Genomic DNA, 21839 nt, shown 5'->3' with positions numbered 1-21839 from the left:
TGAAACATACTGTGAAATAAGCTCGAGTCTACAAATTGCTTACTTTAAGTATTAAAACATACGATGTATGGCACTTTACTAGCATCATCCCACAACTGAGGAATTATCACACAGTGAGCTCTTATTCAACACTTTCACATTTGATTGCAATTCTGCAAAATTTTACCAAGCGCCAATAAAACATATGAATTTTTTTTGGACAAATGTTAATATACCAGATCCAATTGATATTCCTCAACCTCATAACTATATATGGACCAACAGGTCTGTGCCACAAAAAGGGAAACCTCATAACTGAGGATACTCAACAACCAATGAACGAATTAATTGATATAAATTGATTTCTGTTTTCCGTTTACGAACAGAGAAATTCAATTGTTTGATGAGCATAATTTGTTCTACAAGACTGTCATGCACCTATTTGCAATATTTGAGAACAGAAAATGTTCAAAATTTCCATGAAGTGACCTCAACAAGCTTGATATCATCAAAATTTCTCTACTTTGCAATTACGCATCGTTCACACGATTGAAATTCACGTCATGCATCAATGGGCCGTCGTGAAACTTGAAATACTGCTTTCAATCGGAGCCGAAATTGAGCTCCTTCTCTTGAACCGCAAACAAAAACTGTACACGATTTAGTTTGGGCACCACGCAAACATCTTCTACAATATTGAAGTCACATGAATTAGAACATAATTCAACTTTTTAGCGACAATTACATTATTGCCAGGAAGTTGTTTGAATATCGAACATTCAGATACTGCACCACAACATTCTCTATAATCCAAGTTAAACTACTTTCAAGATAATGATTCGGTGACCACATTTTGCCGCCGACAGGCGTAAGGTTAGACACCTCCTTAGTTATGACTAAGTTAGCACATACCCCCGACCGGCTCAAAATCAAAGAACCAGACATTTCTCACAGCCAGATGGATGCGGCGCACCATCAGCAATCGAGCGGAGAGACTGATGAGTCAATATTTGCCATTCGCATAGTTTTGTGGATGTCGTTTTGGGGTCCCGATTTTGTGTGGTGAGCTTATGTCATCCGGACCGGAGAACCAACAACGACACGCCAACCGTCCGGTCGTCGCGTCGTTGGCCTTCTTGGCAGCCTCCTTCTCTTTGTGTGATTGCGACCAAGATCAAGATAAGCGCGCTCAAGCTTAAGTTCACAAGTTGACCGTTTTCGCTCGCATACCGTGGACGGATTTCCAACTCGAGAGGTTGGAAGAAGTAAAATCACCGAAATAATCGAAAGGCGAGCACAATTTCGGGTAAGGGAATCCACAAACGTATGCTATGCAGCAGCAGAAACTTTTCTTATTTCCTGTTCCGATTAAAGGTTGTCGGTCGGCTGCCTGTTTAATGTCAAAGTGCTGGTGCATTCAGTCGTTGTTTCTGCTTTGCGGCTAAGTTTGAGTTTCTCAGAAGGATTGGGAACATCATCGAATAAAAACCTACTAAACATGCTGCATGAAAGGACATCTTTGTAGTGAGAAAATGTATTTCTCGATTTGATAACTGTAGGGGTGGTGGAGGTAAATTGGACACCATAAGAACTGCTGCTGATTATCAAGTGGCTGTCATGAAATTGTATTGTTCAATGCAGGTGTGTCGAAGCTTATCTTATTGGTTAACAAAGCCCGTTGTGAAAAAAAATTTAAAAAATATTTAAATATGTTATTTTGATCATTTAAAATTAGTCCAAAATAGTTCAATTTTGTTTTGGGCGGGGTAAAATGGTCAGGCGGTGGGGTAAAGTGAACAATATTGTAAATAAAGCAAATAAGTCGATCAAAATATTTTAAACCAAATACATATTCTCAATAATATTCAAAATGTTACCTGACAGGTATAAACCCTTCGTTTAATCACAGACAAGCAGACGTACCGGGCTTGGCCAAAATGATTGGGCGGTATTTTTTTTAAATATTCAATTGATCATTGCTCAGTGTAATATTAACAGGTTCCTTTGGTTTTGGCATGGTTCGGTAGGAAATTCATCTAGTTTTAAAAAAATGGGTAAAAAAGCATATTTTTGGCCGCAGGAGAAATTCCGGATTATTTGAGGGCATGTCAAAAATGCTAGATTTTGTGCGCCTATATTATTAAAATGGGTGAAACGTTGTCCTTTGTTATACTCTTTTACAGGAACTAGAGCTTTTATTGAGTTGATTGGTATATGGATATCACAGATAGGATGATAATCATCTGAGATATGGATGTTTCCTTGAACGAGGTGCGGTGTATGCAAATATTCGCTCAGGAATGAAGAAATTGTACGAAAATGTGTGTGGAGCGTAAATGACCAGATCCCCCTTTTCTGCACCCCCTGATTGATTATCCCACTATCGACCGAACCGATTAAGTTTAAAATTTGAGCTAGTTTATCTCCATTTCTCTGTCAGAACATTGCTCACTTTACCCCCAGGCGACATGACCAATTTACCCCCATAACTACATGTTTTTCAAATAACACCTAAACTAAGAAAAAAGTTAAAATAAACTATCTCACATCAACCAGTTCCGCTTCATAATAAGCAAAATGAACGATGTGAACGATATTTTGGTTTAGAACTACTAACTCCGAGTTTTCATGGCTTAAATACAACAGTGCCGAAACATCAAACTAGCATTTTGCGAAAGCGCCCAGAATGATGCTAAAATCTAGCTGTTAAATAGATATTTCATGATTTGAAATAGCTCGGATAGCATGAAATGCTTAATATATGGTGTAGCATGGAAAATTATACGATAAATCCATAAATAGGGGATAAACAAGCCGTTACCCACTTTACCCCCGCTACCCCTATGTGAGTGAAATGTGTGTTACAGCTTGATATAAAATATGTCTGTTGCATTAACAATTTAATATTCTGAATAAATATCCGTTTTAAATTCGTAGAACATTTATTGGACCTAGGGAAAAATGCCAATTGTTGGCAATGAATATCTATCCCAAAACACAGGCATAGTATGACCGGAATACATTTGTTAGCTTTTCCTTGATGATTGGTGTTTGTTGAATAGAACCGCTATTAGAACAAACTCAGTAATACTAATATTAAAGCAACAGGTCCACCTTTCTTTCATTAGCATAACAAAACAAGATATGAACTTGTTCGAAATAAGTGTTATAATAACAGGCGAAAATAACAGAAACCTGCAAAAAAAATCAAACTACGATTTAGTGATTCTGATAACACTCCCAAGCAAACCGACAGCATCAACGCATAGCAGAAGCGTTCGCCTACGTGATGATGGGGTTTATTTGCTTGGAAGTGCTATCAGAATTGTAAAATCGACGTTTGAATCTTTGTTAACAAAAGCAGATAAGTCGTTTTGAACATTTGGTAATGACTAAGCCTAAATACAAAATTTTATGAATTTTCACGAATTGAACACCCCTAACTTAATTTTACTATAAGCCTATAAGCTAACTTTTAAAATGGATTTTAAACATCAAATTTAACGGTGTTGAACTAAATCTAGAACTAAAAAACACCTTAATAAAGAAATTTAAAAAAATCAAACTTAGGATCTATGAGTGTGAAAAAAAAGTTGTAGCTCATAAAAAGGTGCTACATCGAATGAATAAAGAAAATCAAAATGTTTTTTGGGGCCCTCCTTAGCCGTGCGGTAAGACGCGCGGCTACAAAGCGAGACCATGCTGAGGGTACCTGGGTTCGATTCCCAGTGCCGGTCTAGACAATTTTCGTCTTGGAAATTGTCTCGACTTCCCTGGGCATAAAAGTATCATCGTGTTAGCCTCATGATATACAAATGCAAAAATGTTAACTTGGCTTAGAAACCTCGCAGTTAATAATTGTGGAAGTGCTTAAGTGAACACTAAGCTGCGAGGCGGCTCTGTCCCAGTGTGGAAATGTAATGCCAATAAGAAGAAGGAGAAGAAAATGTTTTTTAAATTGAAAAAAAAACCCAATTGAAACTGGCTTAACACAGAATGTAAGCTTGAAGCCTTGACCAGTACTGGAAAAGGTCGTGATCGTCAAAAGACAGAGAGCAAAGCGCCTTTTTCTATATCAGGCGACCAAATGAAAGAATCGTGGGTTCTTTGATCAATTTCGTATGAAAGGCAGACATGAAAGGATTTTGTGCTTTATTTTATAAATTAAATTTCTAAGTTATTTTAATAGGTAGGGGTGGTGGGGGTAAATTGGACACCCTAAGAACTGCTGCTGTTTATCAAGTGGCTATCAAGAAATTGCATTGTTCAATGCAGGTATGTCGACGCTTATCTTATTGGTTAACATAGCCTGTTGTGAAAAAAATTTGAAAAAATATTTAAATATGTTATTTTCAACATTTAAAATTAGTCCAAAATAGTTCAATTTTGTTTTGGACGGGGTAAAATGGTCAGGCGGTGGGGTAAAGTGAACAATATTGTAAATAAAGCAAATAAGTTGATCAAAACATTTTAAACCAACTACATATTCTTAATAATATTTAAAATGTTAGCTGACAGGTATAAACCTTTCTTTTTATCACAGACAAGCAGAAGCACCGGGCTTATTCAAAATGATAGGGCGAGATTTTTTTCAATATTCAATTGACCATTGCTCTGTGAAATATTACCAGATTCCTTTGATTGGCTCAGCAGGAAATTCATCACGTTTTGAAAAACGGGTTGAACATCATGCTCTGGCCTCAGGAGAAATTCCGGATTATTTGAGGGAATTTTGCTAAATGATAGATTTTGTGCGCATATATTATTAAAATGGATGAATTGATGGCCCTTGTTATACGCTTTTACATAAACTATAGTTTTTACTGAGTTGATTGATATATGGATATCACAGATCGGATCTGAGATATGGATGTTTCCATGAACGAGGTGTGTTGTATGGAAATATTCGCTCAGGAATGTCTAAATTGTACGAAAATGTATGTGTGTGGAGCGTAAACGACCAGATCCCCCTTTTCGTTACCCCCTGATTTATGATCGAACTGTCAACCGAACCGATTAAGGTTGAAATTTGAACTAGTTTATCTCTATTTCTCTGTCAGAACATTGCTCACTTTACCCCCAGGCGACATGACCAAATTACCCCCATAGCTACATGTTTTTACAATAACACCTAAACCAAGGTATCTAAAATGGAGGTAATACAATATGTCAAATTACCCAATCGGCCATATTGGAAAAGCTGGCCGGTTTGTTTTGATAGCAAACACAAGCAAGCCACGAAAATGCAACGACGCCCATGCGTCGTTTTTCGTTTGTGAGTCACGTCAATTTAGTTTCAAATTGTTTATACTGGCACTGGTTAATGTCGAACCTAACATTTTGTTGAAAAAGATCATACCATATATTTTTATACCATCTATCTTATCTCCAGAAGACAAAAAGCAAGTATAACATAAATTTCATCGGTGTCATCAGTAAATGTTGAATGCAAGAAAAAATAATTAAAAATAGAACGAACTCATTTGCAGATCGAATGGACATACGGGATATGGATGCAAAATTGTAATATACCTACATAAAAACACATGGATGAGGATATGATGTAATCGTATTGTGCATATTTCCTAGAAGCTGTGTTTGTACTGTTTCATTTGAATCGGCCACTACATAATTATCTCCGTAGTTACACATATTTCAACCTCAAAATTTCAATGTTTTGTACTTAGATCGAAGTCAAGTCATGACACTGCAATGCGATCACAGCTGCCGTCGTAATCCGCTTGTCTATCAAATAGTGTAATTTAAACGAGTGGGTAGTACAAACTTATCTATGCGAAAATAAATTAACGAACTACTTACTTTTTGATCCCCGAACTATTTTATTTTATTACCAAACTAAGGCCGGATTGGCCTGTACTATACATAGAGATGACACAAACATGATGCCCAAACTATCTGAGCTTTCTTCTCAAGTGTCTGCAGATTTCCGATTCCCTTGATAAAAATGAAATAATTTGGCGTATTGGATATGCAAAACCTCCTACTGTACGTATTTCGTCGCCTAGCGTCCACGAAGAAGCGCATCGATAATTTGCTCAATCAAAATTATCGGACTATTCCAGGGACATCAAACTACCGTAGGCCTAGCGAGAGCATATTACTATTTTGTTCATGTGGTCTAGACAGAATTTGGAGCTGGGGAAATACTCAAAAGGTTGGAACGACCACATGTCGATTTTAGTTATGCTTGTATGCACTTGTGCGCCCTAGCTGTTCTGTTTTGTTGGATGTCGGAAATAGATTGATTGTTGCTTTTGAAGTACATATACTCATTTAACCCAAGCGATGAAATTGTTGACAAACTGGTTTTAACAAAAGTTTGAATGCTGCGGTGATTAGAATCCTGAACTTGACCCAAAAAATGTTGTTGGGCCAAAGGTCGGGGTTGGTAGAATTCTCAATCCTCCAGGCAATCTTAAGTCCATAGTATACTGTTTGACATAATTTCAAATATCTGTCAAGTTTATCTGGACATCTAACAAACTGATTAGAAATCGACATGGATATCAGGCTGATTTGACAAATATTTGTCATTATAATAAAAATTGTACCGATTGCTTACCTCGCTTGCGATACAGCAGGAAGAGCATTGCGCAAGAATTTTTCTGGCAGAGTGCATCGCTTCACTTATTCAAAAGGCATCAAGACCAATCAAAACGTATTTTATACATGGATTTTTTTTATATATGGTGTTATTACCGCGAAAAGTGATATTTCAATGATTTCTCACTGGTGAATGTGGCTTAAATGTTTATTTAGAACTTAACTTCTTATACTTTTTTATTAAGTGACTCTTGTTCGGTAATTTGTTAGGTCCACTTTGCTTGAATCGTTTCGGGATGCTTGATGAATCAGAATCGATCTTTCTTTTCGTTGATGTCAATTCTTCCGTATTTTCCGTAATCAATCCCTCAATTTTCATATTCTCGTATCTCATCCTTGTAATAGTTCTTATTTTTATATACTTTTTCACAACAGTCTCGTCGAATCCTGGATGTTTCTGCATCACGGCAGCAACTATATTGTCTACTACACCTTTCTTTATCTTGAAGCCACTTCTACCTTGACATTCAATAAATACTGTCTCAATCGCTCTTCCAACAGTTTGGAAAGCATCCGATGGTGTTGTAAGCCCTCCTAGTAAGCATAAAATGCATTTAATAATTATCATTTAAAATTAAGTTAATTATTGATGTAGAAAAATCTCAGATATTTCAGCTGCTGTCTATTACCATCCAAACCACAAGCCTGAAGCGGCATGAGAAATGTATTAAACGCGTATAACTACAATGCAATCATACCAAGGCCCTTTTCAGCTTTATTTAATGGTAGAATGGTAGATGGTAGAATTACAACTTAAATATATCATAAATATGCATTTACTATACATTTCATGAAAATTATTTAACTCTTTTTTAGTGGAATGTTTTCACTGTCATAAGACGACTTTAGCACAATTTCATTTAATTTTACCACTTCGTTTAACTTTTATATATACGTATTTCGACCTCAACTGTAAGGTCGTCTTCAGTGTCTCGTACTTGACGTCGAGTCAAGTTGAGTTACAGTTGAGATCGAAATAGGTATATGTAAAAGTTATACGAAGTGGTGAAATTAAATGGAATTGTGCTAAACTCGTCTTATGACAGTGATACATTTCATGCTACTTCAGGTCATGGTTATGTGGGTCTGTTCCACATAAAACAGTGTTCTGACGCAAAGTATATAACCATTATTCATATTGCTTAAAACATAAATAAGTTGCAGCCAGAATATCAGCATCTTCCACGTTACATTTAAAAAGATAAAAAAGAATTACCATATGACAAGTTCGCAAGAAATTTGGGAATTTTCTTTGCTTCTTGTATTGCTTTTCCTGTGAAATCACCTAAGTCAGGATGAGTTTTTCTCAGCTTCATAGCGATCCATCCTAGGATGTAGATGAACCCATCGCTTTCTTGAGACTCTTTCAAAATATCTTGATCATCTCCGAGAGTAGATATAGTATTGGCAACACATTCTTTAAATAAGCAAACAACGTATATTATTTTATTATTTATATTATTTTTCTATGAATTAAGGCATCATCAGCAAAATAGAACAAATTCCAACATGATATTTCTTAAATCAGGTTTACCTCTTACAATCTTATAATACGCTTGCTGTGAATTCTATATTCATAAAAATTAATACACGTGTCAACTTAAAACTAGTTTTACCTGGCTCCACATGGTTTTGTTCAGAAAATTCTTCGATTACATGATTTGATACATCCGGCTCTATTTCTGCTCTTCGAAACATTTTAGCTGTCAAAAACTCATCTTTTCCATCGTGCTCTCCTGAGTATTCTTCTGTATTTACATTCTGTTGTGTAATTCCGATATGTTTTCCCAGAACGATTAGACGTAGCCGGTGAATGACACTTAGTGGAGTTGGACGATCGTTTAATCCGCCATTTGTTCGAACTTGAGATATGAGGTTCTCAGTAAGATCTTGATTCAACTATTTAAATCATACAAAATTGTATTTAGTTGAAATAGAAAGTTTTTAAGAAATGAGGTGAGAAGATAAGCTGAGTTACGTTTTCTTTCAACGCAACTTATTACCTTAAAAGTGCAAATAAAATCAATGCTGTACTTTTCCTTCATATCGTTAAATAGTCCAATGAGGGATTTGATAGATATGATGATTGACAGTTGGAACATCGCCAAACTTTTACATAAAGTTCCTCCTTTTCGTATGCCTCTACTGTTCAACATAAACTCTAACATTGTGTTTAATGCTTTCATTTGACCTTCTGTGCCCCGAAAAGCACTCTTTAACGGCAGCTTAGCGTAAGGTATATACGAATTAAAAACGTCGAACCAGTTGTTGCACGTTTCTATAAACTCTGCAACCATATTAGCTTCTTCTTCGTCTGGAGTGCCTTGAAAGCGCATCTTTAACACTGTGGCTGTTGTATGAGACAGTAGTTTAGCCGCTTTCGCCACATTTTGCTTTTCTGCAGACGATAGATCAATGTGGCTATTATTCAAAGCAAAAAGTGGTGTCAATTCGCATTTCGATCTCTCTTCAATCAGCGTACTAATCAATCTAGAATTGATAATCTTACTGTTCCTTTTGATACCTTCGCCGACAAACCAGTTTCTTATTAATTTGAGATTATGAGGACTGTCTCCGAATACATATATTTTGTCATTTGTTACTGGGTGTTCGAAATAGGTTTTATCGATAGAGACGCCTGTAAAAGTAAAACATAATTTGAACAGAAATAAATATAAAATCTGCAACAAAATGCAGCCTGCATAGACAACCTTTTTTTCAAGAACTGGCCTTATTTATTACGGTGTGGGGAAATATTATTTCTCAAAAATCTGTATCTCTGAAATACCCACTACGCGAAAGTATATGATCTCCTCTTTCATATAGTGTATAGAGTAAAATGTTCTATCGGGGGATCCAGAACAATTTTAATTTGTTCACTATGTTTGGTGCAAACACCATATAAATCTCAAATGATAGACAATTTAGATTATTTAGTCACAAAGTAGGAAGGAAATTTCGCTTCAACAGCGTTGAAGTCACTTACATGTTTGCATAATTGCATGCTCAGATAAGTTAAAATAGTAAGTTATTACGATATCTGAATGTTCCCATGAGCGTTTCTAGGCAAAAATGAGCTTCCATGGAAAACGATAGGTATGGATTTTGAAAACTGTTCGGCAGCATAAGTGCTTAAATGTATATAAATACGCATGGTACATTTGTGCGATAATGTATCTTGTGACTAAACTTGTGACTAAACTGACTAAACGCAAATTTCATCTCATTCATTTTATTAAATGAATGAACAAGTGCAAGTATTTGAATGGAACTTGTATTATGGGAAACTTGAACCTAATTGCATTTTGGGAAGTATATGTTCTTGGTTAGCGTTTCGAATACTGCGATAAAGAAATCATTAGAATCATGGTTTCAAACAGCAGGTTCTCGAGCGTCTTCTAAGCGATTTTCACAATTCTTTCACGGTTGTCTTATCTACCTCATCTAGTTTCCTGTAGTTTGCTAGCTTATAATGTACGGATGCTGTCATTTAAAATATAGAAAAATTTGATTTACCAAATTCAACATGAATAAAATTTACCGATTAAGAAGAATTTCAAAACGGAAATCAACCAAGCATGTCCCTGCAATCCCCTAAAACTCTTGCGTAATATATTGTTTTGATGCAGATGTTATAGGTTTTCCAAATTGCTCTGGAGTTGAAAACAATTGGTCTACCAGGTCAACTCCGCCTGGTATCAAATAAAATCAACCCAGCATGTCCATACAATCCCCTTTGCCTTTGTCTATTATATGCAGTTTGAATTAGTTTGATGCAATTAGGTTCAGGTTTCACTTTGATTCAAATCCCGAACACCATCTTAAATGCGCCCAAATTCAAAATGTCAACGTTATCCTATTTGTTGAACAATTACAATGTCCTTGACTTGTATGCCTGAAAAAAAAAACCGTTTATTTATGCAATATTTACGAAATACTTCAGATAAATCTCCATGTCACAAGTGTTCGGAATATGAATCTGTTCGGGATTTGAGTCAAAACGGTATGTACCTATAATAAAACTTAATTATATTATAAACCTTTATCAGTGATAGGTGTTTATATTTGAACATTTGGCAAATTACTTTATTATACCTAAAAAATAAACTGCTACTTTATAGAGTAGAGTGGGGCAAAAGTACGCACTTAGTTTTCAATCGATCATGTGGCCCTTATGAAGCAAGTTTCTGCATATCAAATCAGTGTCGATGATTCATATACTCTTCCTTTATGTTAACCAGTGGAAAAAATATTGAAATTATTGAGATTCGTTTTAGTAGAACTCTTATTGCAAGACAAGTGAAAAACGCACTCTTACCCCACCGGTGGGGTAAAAGTGCGCATCGGGTGGGGTAAGAGTACGCATTTATCCAATCATGTGCTTTAAGTATATATTAACACAAATAAGAGTTAATAGCATTTAATTGATGTTTAATGAGCATATATTAGGGAATGTTTAAATATTACGTAAATCTTAAAGGGGGAGGGGGTCCTAAAAATGTACACTTTCATACGAAAAACCATTGTTTTCTTATATATACAAAAAAACTACAGAGGTAAAAATATATATATATATCAGGTTTCGCGTGGCGTATACAAAGGCATTTTCCTTTAATGAAAGTCCACCAATCACGTAACGTAAAATTTGGCTATTTCATCACCCCTCCCCCTATCCTACACTATTTGTATGAATCCTCTAAAAATTATATGGATCGTCACACATCTCGTGACCCCTCCCAGCTAAACGTTGCGTAATTTATGAATGTTTCTTTTGATTAAATAAAATTATCATTTAGATGGAATTGTGTTTTTGTACTACGTTTAGGTGTACAACAAGTATACAATTTCATTATTTCGCTTCAGTGCTTTGTTCGCTAAGTCCTTTCTAACACCGAATTACTTCAACTTATCCTAAAAACTTGTGATAATTTCAAATTCTGTCCCTTTTTCTTAGTTTGGATCTTTACGCTTTGGAAGAAGTCTTATTTCGGCCGGAGATACGGGTTTGATAACTTGAAGATTCATATGCGTACTCTTGCCCCACCGGTTCCTGCGTATTTTTACCCAACAGTCGCAAAAATTATTCAAGTAATGGTTTTGACTTCTTGGAAAACCAACCGGATTGGTGTTTTGTACCATAAAGTGCTCTATACAATAGGTTATCGAAATGGTATAATGTTCACCTGATTGAACGTATATATGGTAATGAAATACTACAGGTAATCTTCGATATAACGTACCCCCGATATAACGTACACTCGATATAACGTCACTCGATATAGCGTACATTTTTCCCCGTTATAACGTACACTTTGAAAAATAGTTTTAATTTTGGTAGTTATTACAAAATAATTTACTAAATCGTTATAATCATTCATGTAGAGATGGCATTATTGTATGGAGTCTGATTTTATCAGCTAGAGGCATTAATTACTGTTTTCCCCACTTTGCACTATCCTCATAATTATCCCGCGGTATTGGATGATATTGAATTAATGAGGTTTTAGGCATGTTTTGTTGATATTAGTCAAAGTCAGAATTGATAACGGGTTGTTTTCAGGTCTAAGTCAGCTAATGTCGAGTGAAGTCATGGTATTGTTGATCCAGGCTTGAAATGCGTACCAGATTATTTTAAAATTAATCCTAGAGGAAATTCCTGGAGAAGCTCCCAAAATAATTTCAGGTGAATTTTGTAGAGGAATTCCTGTAGGAAATTCTAAAATAGTTCCAAAAAGAATCTACGAATTAATTCTTTAAAAAAATCTGTTTGAATTCATGAAGGGATTAAAAGAAACTGAATAAATTTTCAAAACGAATTCGTAAAGTAATTTCTGGAAGAATATTTTGAAGAATGTCCAATGGTATTTTTGAAGGAATTCTTAAAAGAATCTCCGAACGAGTTTCCTTAATATATTTTCAAGCAATTTCTAAAGTAATTTCGGAAGGAACTCGAAATAGATTTTGAAAAGAAATTCCTAGATTTCTACAGGAATTCCTTCGAAATTTCCTTCAGGAACTCCGGCAATTCCCGGAGGGATTTCTTCAAAACATCATCCCGAAATGAATCCAGTCATTCCTTCGAAAATTCTTCCAGCAATTCCGGAATTTCCCTTAGACTTTAGGTCAATACTTTCACATCGTATTCTTTCTTTAATTTCTTTCAAGAAAATCCTAAGACCTCCGGACCCCCTTCGGAAACTCCTTGAGCAACACTTTTAGAAATCTCGCTTAACTTTTCAAAAGGACCTAAGTAACATTTTTTTCATGAATTAATTTGAGTACTGCAATCAAAAGCTTTCATGTTGTTCTGTTGATTGCGCTATTCAAATTAATTCACGAAAAAAATGTTACTTAGGACCTTTTGAAAAGTTAAGCGAGAAATCATCCCAGGAATTTCTCAAAAAATGCTAGAATAAAAGTGATGAGTGTTTCCGAAAAATTCTTGAAAATGTAGTCTAATGCGTTGTGAATGGCAGGTAGTGGCAGTGTTTCCGAAAAATTCTTGAAAATGTAGTCTAATGCGTTATGAATGGCAGGTAAAACTCGTCTCGTAGGTTTTCCCAGTACTTTAGCAACTTCAGTAGAGCAGGGCATGATTAGCCTCCACCACCCTATAAGATCGCTTCCAACCACTCACAACAGTCCTCCAACCCAACACCAGAAGGCCTGAAGTATTTTCGTTAAGTATCCATTAAGGGGTGGCGTCATTGGGTCGATACTATGGGATGAGGTCACTGACTTGAAAAAGGAGGTCATGACCCTGGGATGCGGTCACTATTCCAAAGTATTTTGAAGCGAACGGATGTTACAAAGTTACCAAAGTTGGAAGTTACAGAGTAGAGAGGAAGTACTTGGGACAAGAAAAGGCGTTGAGAACAACCCCACGGTCTTTACGTTGAAAACCCCAGCAAGAACCGCCGTAATTCCTTGGTTCCGTAGTCGGCCCAATCCGGCATTGTTTCCGCTGATAGTCGATCACCCTTCTTATTGGTCGAGTTGTAACGAAACAAGAAGCGAGGAAGATCTCCAAGCCACCCAGCGATACTCCCGGTAAGCCCGAACAGCCACAGAAGGAAGGAAGGAAGAAGAGGAAGGAAAGAGTGGTGCAGTGCTGCGAGGAAGGCCAGGGCTCTAAAGACAGGTTAAGGTGATTATACAATCAAGTCACGTGGTGAATTTTTAATTCACCAGACGGTTTTCTACTCTTATTATCAAAAGTTCAAATCTAGCATAATAATTTTCGTACATTGCTGAAATTAAAGTCGATTGTTTTGCATAAGTAAGCAAACGACCTACGAATGTTTCATCCCCATGAGCGTTGTGGTTCTCTCAATTTGTGCTCTTGAAAAATCACTAGAAACGGCACGCAGTTTCCAAGATGGCCGATTTGTGGCTTTGTTGTATAACCACCTCAACTAGCTGGGATTTCTTTGAAAAATCATCCGGAAACAACTTCGAAAATAAATCTAAAAATCATTTTTAAATTCCTCCTCAATGTTTCTTCGAAAAGAATGAATTTTAAGAATTACTTCAGAATCTACCTAATGAGGAAATTCTTCGAATCATTTATTTAGAAATATATTCACGAATTCCTTTCAAACATTATCCGGAAAAACCTTCCGAAACTCCTTTAGAAAGATCTACAAAAAAATATTTTGGTAATTCTTTCGGATATTCCTTCAAAAATTCGTTCTGGAATTCCTTTACAAATTCCTTCGGAAAATTATTAAGGTTTTGAAAATTCGCTTAAGAATTTCTTCGGAAGTTGCTTTAGATTTTTTTTAGGAATTCATTTAAGAGTTCCTTCAGGAATTCCACCGGAAATCCCTATGGAGATTCTTTCGCAAATACCTTAGGAAATTTCTTCAGAAATTCTTGTTAGCGTCGAACTTAATTTCTAAATTAAAAAAAAAAAGACGTTGATAAAAATTTAAAAAAAATCAGGATTTTCTAAAAAGTCCTCCAGAAATTCGTTTAGAACTTTCTCCAGCAAATATATCAGATCTTTCTGCAGGAAATTACTTTGCATATTCCTCAATTTTTTCAGCAACTCTTTCAGAAATTTCTTTGAAAATTCATCTGGAATTTTCTTCAGAATTTCCAGAATTTCTTTAAACATTTCTTAGGAAATTCCTTTAAAATGTTTTTCGGTAATACCAGCGGAAAATGCTTCGGAGAATTCTTGGGAAAAAGTTTGGAAATGCCGTTTGGAATTTCTTGGCATATCCCTTTAGGAAATCTTTGACTTTTTCGTTGAAAATTCCATCAAAAATTTCTTCAAACATTTTGATGAAAATTCCTTCATAGAAGTATTAAAATTTCTGGAACAATACATCCAACAAAATGTCGGATAGAATTCAAGTATTTTGTATGATTTGATTGAAGAAAAGAATTACTAAATGAATCTCTGAAAAAAATATCAAAGGAATTTCCGATGAAAACATCATAAAATTCTCCAGACTTTTATTTAGGAACTTCTCTAAAAATTCCATCGGAAATTTCGAATAAAATTGACAAAAACTGCCGTGATATCAGCTTTTTTTCAGAATAATGTTGACGTATATAATTAAATATTTATGATAATATTCAATTTGGCGAGTCACGTGCCCCATCATACCCTAGTTTAAGTCCACTAAAGATCGCGGATACTCAATAAATAAAACAAACGGTGCAACGAAAAGCAAGCCTTGTGTTTCCAGTTCCTCTTAGCCTCTTATTTCCTGTACTTTATATAGAAATAAAATGACGAATTATTCGGGTCATTTTTCTCAGCTACGAACAATTTTGTACGAATTGTTCACAAGAAAAGCTGTTTCACACTGCTAGCTGAGCATTATATAAAAAAATAAAATTCGCCCATAAAGTACATGATAGTACAACATTTATGTAGTGTAAAATAATGATGATTACTCATGCTTCGATATAACGTACAATTCGATATAACGTACAAACTTGAAATCGATATGTACGTTATATCGAAGTTTACCTGTAGTTGCGGAAATCCAATTATTTTTAGCAAAATGACCAACAAGTCATCTAACTCCATATCTCCCTTGTTGTTTATTCAAATCGTTTACAATTACACATGATAATATTCGGCCAGAAAACCTGTCAAACTGATGCAGTGCTGCTAGTTTATCTTTTTTTATTACTTCAAAAAATCGAAAACGTACTCTTACCCATACGCGCACTCTTGCCCCACTCTACTCTATATGTATATCAGTTTATATATGAACAAATTTAAGGATTAATCGGAACTTTAATACATTACCTAAACGCTTCCTCAGCGTGGCATTTTCAGGGGCGTTATCTGAATTAATCGCAACCACATTGAAGTTAACTTTATGTAACTCTTCAACAATATGAGTAAGTATATCGGGAGTCATCGGTTGATCGAAATCGACAAAGATCACCTGTTTCCATTTAGAAAACAGACCTCGAACCATGACGATTTGAGCATGCGTATATGGCCCTACGATTTCATCATGTGATTGGTCAAATTCCATCATTTTACGTACACTCATTTCATCGAATGAAACAACACAGGCTCTTTCACGCTCTTGCAACTCAAGACCCATGAAATACATAGATCTGAGAACATCATGCAGCAGTCCATTTCTCATATTCATTTTTTGCGCGTACGTTGACAAAGTTGATAAACACGGAAGTGGAAAATTCAGCTCTGCTCGTAAAAAGAGGTAGCATCTTTTGCTGAGGTATCTTATGGCAAACGCTAAGGAAATTTCTTCGGCTGTCCAATGTGGTTTTTTCTTACGACCCAATATCACATCCAGCTGGTTATTTGTGAGCACGCCCTTCAATAATCCACGCATGTGCTCGATAACCATCAGTCTGTCGACGTGTTCAGATTTACAATTTCTTAATTTTCGTTCGTATTCCAACAACTGATTTTGCAATTTGTTCTCAGACACTTCCATCTCTTGTACTATTTTCATGTTCGCTGTTTTTAGAATTTCTATCTGCTCTTTTTGATCATTAACTGTAGACAAGGCCATTTCCAGTTGAATCTCAAGCGAGGAAAGTGTTTCATCCCGTTGCTGCAATTGGTTTTCCAGTACTTCAATTCTATTGATCAATTCGACTTCCATATTACAAATATCATTGCTCGTTTCTTCATTTTCAGGTTGATTTAAAACAGCCGCTAGATTCAAATGTAAAATATGTATTGGGAAAATTTCTATAAAGGTGAATAATAATAATATTATATAATATATATTATAGGTTTTTTACTCTTTGAAACTCTTTGAACTCTAAACCTTTAGGTTGAACTTATAAGCAATAGTTTTACTAGTTCTTTTTTTTATTAGGCTAAATAATGTTAGTAAAAACACAATTTCAATCATTTCTTTACAAAGAAGCTTTCCTTTACAAAAAAGAAAGCAAAATATCTCCATTTTACGATTTTATTTACTGCTCTATTTCAGGTAGTTCAATCTAGACACTGCAAGAATAAAACGTGCTCGGATAATAAATCTAGGCAATACCTAGGAAGGACGTTCTAGGATTTGAACACGCTTTCATGGGCCGTATTTATATGCGAAAACACATAAACCGCCAAAAATATATTAGTTCTTTAATTAGGCAAATGTCTTTACTAATCATAAGACAATTTAGTGCAATTCGATTAATTCCATCCTTTAAAAAAGAGATTGGCTTGTCTAGGAATTATTACGATATTATTATCACATTAATGCAAATCATTATTATTGTCTTTATTCACGAGGTTCACCTTGTGAATGTAAATTTAATTTAATCATTAAAACGTACCTGTATCAGGTTCTCGTCTAGCTTGATGCAATAGTGGAATAGCTATTGAAATTTTAAATGTATTCAACAGTTTTATTTATTTTAATATGTATTTATTACCGCGGGGAAGTAACTGGCGTCGCATTTTTGCGCCAAAAGCTTCGTGTCGCATGCGGTATCCACCATCATAGCTACTCTCTGGAAAGTGAGCTGAGCAGATGCCTTGATTTCCTTGGGGCTTCCAAGTATCGCCGCGCCCGCAAAAAGATGTCCAGATTTCCAACCGCTTGTAATCGAGTGGAAATCGGTGTACAACAACATCTCCAAGATGTTTTGAAATCTTGTTTCCGCATCCTTGAACTGCGCAAAATGTCGGCATCTAAAATAAGAAAAATATGCTCGAATCCATTTTAAACTATTTCATCGTTAATACTTACCGTTCGACAACAACCATACTTTTGAATGATTGCACGACGCAAACACCTCGATGGGAACGATGGAAACCGAGGTGTGCAGTAATATAAACAAGACGCCTAGCCAGCCACCCAGTTTGGTAAGTGGCTGGCTGTCATTTTCCAACCCCCTCTCAAATACCTCTGCCCGCACCCAGTGACTGCTTAGATTACCGTACCTAGAGCTCAAGATACCTTGACCTAAACCAAGAAAAAAGGTCAAAAACTATCGTCCATCCATCAGTTCTGCTTCATTACAAGCAAAATGAACGATGTGAACGATATTTTGGTTTAGAACTACTAACTCAGAGTTTTCATCGCTTAAATGCAACAGTGCCAAAATTACATAAAACTAGTATTTTGCGAAAGCGCGCAGAATTTTACTGAAATCCAGTTGTTAAATAGATATTTCATGATTTGAAATAGCTCGGAGAGCATGAAATGCTTAATTTATGATGTAGCATGGAAAATAATAAGAGAAATCCATTAACAAGGGAATAAACAAGCCATTACCCACTTTACCTCGCCTGTTCACTTTACTCCCGCTACCCCTACAAGTGAAGATCACGATTGGAAGCTTGGAACATGGTTGCGACAGGCTAGGCTTCGTAGGTTGCGACATGATGATCTACGATGAATTACATCCCCGCAACTTCGACGTCGTGGCGCTGCAGGAGATTTGCTGGACAGGACAGAAAGTGTGGAAAAGCGGGCATCAAACGGCTACCTTCTACCGAAGGTAAGATGCGCCAACGCGTGATTGTTTCTTCAACTATAGCATCATCAACGTGCACTGCCCTCACGAAGGGAGACCCGACGACGACAAAGAAGCGTTCTACGCACAGCTGGAGCAGACATACGATGGATGCCCACTGCGGGACGTAAAAATCGTCATCGGCGACATGAACGCACAGGTAGAAAGGGAGGAAATGTATAGACCAGTCATCGGACCGGATGGTCTGCACACCGCATCGAATGACAACGTCCAACGGTGCATAAACTTCGCAGCCTCCCGCGGAATGGTAGTCCGAAGCACCTTCTTTCCCCGCAAAAATATCTACAAGGCCACATGGAAATCACCTAACCAAGAAACGTAAAACCAAATCGACCACGTTATGAACGATGGTGAATTCTTCTCCGACATCACGAACGTCCGCACTTACTGCAGTGCGAATATTGAATCCGACCACTACCTCGTTGCAGTATGCCTGCGCTCAAAACTTTCGACGGTGTACATCATGTGTCGAAGTCGGACGGTAGACTAGCCCAAGGATAAGCGCAGAAGCTGGAAGTGGCACTCCCAACGGAAGAGCAGCTAGGCGAAGCTTCTCTTGAAGATGGCTGGAGAGATATTCGATCCATCATTGGTAGCACCGCAACCGCTGCACTTGGCACGGTGCCTCCGGATCAGAGAAACGACTGGTATGACGGTTAGTAGAAGAGAAGAATGCAGCATGGGCGAGATTGCTGCAACACCGCACGAGGGCGAACGATGCACGATATAAACGGGCGCGGAACAGACAAAACTCGATTTTCCGGAGGAAAAAGCGCCAGTAGGAAGATTGAGACCGTGAATAGACGGAGCGACTGTATCGCGCTAATAACACACGAAAGTTCTATGAGAAGTTGAACCGTTCACCTAAGGGCCATGTGCCACAGCCTGATATGTGTAAGGACATAAACGGGAACCTTCTTACGAACGAGCATGAGGTTATCCAAAGGTGGCGGTAGCACTACGAAGAACACCTGAATGGCGATGTGGCAGACGAAGATGGCGGTATGGTGATGGACCTGGGAGAACTCGCGCAGGACATAATTTTACCGGCTCCGGATCTCCAGGAAATCCATGAGGAGATTGGCCGGCTGAAAAACATCAAAACCCCTGGAGTTCACCAACTACCAGGAGAGCTGTTTAAACACGGTGGTGAGGCACTGGTAATTACCAAGGTTTGGGAGGATGAAGTTCTGCGAAGGAGTGGATGGAAGGTGTCGTGTGTCCCATCTACAAAAAGGGCGATAAGCTGGATTGTAGCAACTACCGCGCAATCACATTGCTGAACGCCGCCTACAAGGTTCTCTCTCAAATTTTATGCCGCCGACTAACACCAATTGCAAGAGAGTTCGTGGGGCAGTACCAGGCGGGATTTATGGGTGAACGCTCTACCACAGACCAGGTGTTTGCCGTACGCCAGGTATCGCAGAAATGCCGCGAATACAACGTGCCCACACATCATCTATTCATCGACTTCAAAGCCGCATATGATACAATCGATCGGGACCAGCTATGGCAGCTAATGCACGAAAACGGATTTCAGGGTAAACTGATACGGTTAATCATGGCGACGATGGATCGGGTGATGTGCGTAGTTCGAGTTTCAGGGCATTGTCGAGTCCCTTCGAAACGCGCAGAGGGTTACGGCAAGGTCTTTCGTGTCTGCTATTCAACACACTATTCTACACAGCCAAGATATTTAACAAAAAATGGTTTCCGTACGGCCGAGTTGTCAAATAATATGCAACTAATAGTAATCAAGTGTCGGTCTTCCACCGTCATTAGTCGTCTGAGTACACGCGACCGCATGCGTAAGGCAATCAAACTCATCAAATGCTTTAGCCAAGCAAGCCTTTGGCACAGCAGATTCGCACTCTATACAAATCCGCCAAGCCCGTTGTTATGGGCATGGAGTGCGATCCTCTCGTTTAATAAACAATGTGCACTCGCTTGACTGTGGATATACAACAGTAAAGCACATGTGGAGATTGGACAAATCAAGCATCCGAAAGATATTCAATTTGCAAAAAAGAGCTAACCGTGGTGGAGGTTGGTACTCGGATTCTGATGACTTTTCCGCAAACGTGACCTTCAAGTGGTCTTGTTGTGTAGGGGTTATCACGCCTATCTAGAGAGTAGGAGGTTGAGGGTTCGAGTCCCTCCAAGACACATGGATTCTTTTTCGCAAAATTTCATATCAATTTGTCCATTTCGAAACATGTGCTATGCAAAACATTCAGAAAGATATTAGGGTAAAATGCCCAATAGTGGACCCCCTAGTAGAGAAATTTTGCTCTTCCTGTCATAACGGGTTGAAATTTTCATATTAATTCATATTAATTCTCTTGTCATAAGACGAGTTTGTACCATCCCATTTAATTCAACCACTTGATTGTACCTTGACAGATACGTAATTCAACCTCAACAGTAAGGTCGTCTTCAGTGTCTTGTACTTGACTCGACTTGAAGAAAATTATCGCAGATTGATGTCGTGATTGAATGGTTTTCCTGATATACATGTTCAGCTACCTTAGACATAAACTCATAATTTAATCCCTTATCAGTTTCCCTCTTAGCCTTAATTACTTCTGCATAATGTTCTTTGAACCTTACATCTAACGATCTTTTTGTTTGACCTACATATACTTGAGCACACTGTGAACAATTAATTTGATAAACCCCTGCCTTATTGTTATCATTTTTTTCAAGTCGAGTCAAGTACGAGACGCTGGAGACGACCTTACTGTTGAGGTCGAAATACGTATCGGTCAAGGTACAATCAAGTGGTGGAATCAAATGGGATCTTACAATCTCGTCTTATGACAAGTGAAGACATTCCACTAAAAAGCTCAAAATAATTTTCTTAACAAAATATTAATTCTGCTAACAAGTTCTGCATCTTCTCTTCACGATACATACATTAAACACTCAAATACACGACGTTATTCGTTGAAATTAACATTTTAAAGTCTGACTAAATTTGCCCTATAGTAGACCCCTGGGGGTCCATAATAAGAAATTGCTTCCCTATAGTCGACACTTCATTTTATATTCATGTTCCGTTTCGGGACGTTCTTCTTCCTTATTATGGACCCTCCAAAATATTCCTATAATTGACACTCTCCCGAATAACGAAAAACAGCATGTTATATGGTCAGAATCATTATTACGAAGTAAAATATAGCGTCAGATTTTACATTACGGTTAACAAATAATTTTCAGTCGGCCCAACCATAACTCTTCGA

The 21839-nt window shown here is 37.2% G+C and overlaps 1 protein-coding gene across 1 annotated transcript; it reads right to left on the bottom strand.

The window, feature by feature from the left end:
- Window positions 1–6751: 6751 nt before the first annotated feature.
- LOC134209680 (uncharacterized) lies at window positions 6752–17995 on the bottom strand. Its single transcript, XM_062685686.1, has 6 exons — window positions 17808–17995; window positions 17486–17749; window positions 17392–17433; window positions 16379–16661; window positions 7820–8020; window positions 6752–7137 (listed from the first exon to the last, which is right to left on the bottom strand). The coding sequence occupies exons 2-6, from the start codon at window positions 17747–17749 to the stop codon at window positions 6752–6754; spliced, it is 1176 nt and encodes a 391-aa protein (XP_062541670.1). The 5' UTR covers window positions 17808–17995.
- Window positions 17996–21839: the final 3844 nt, after the last annotated feature.

This window comes from Armigeres subalbatus, chromosome 2 (genome assembly GCF_024139115.2).
Source record: "Armigeres subalbatus isolate Guangzhou_Male chromosome 2, GZ_Asu_2, whole genome shotgun sequence".
Taxonomy (NCBI): domain Eukaryota; kingdom Metazoa; phylum Arthropoda; class Insecta; order Diptera; family Culicidae; genus Armigeres; species Armigeres subalbatus.
This window is presented reverse-complemented; position numbering and strand designations above follow the sequence as displayed.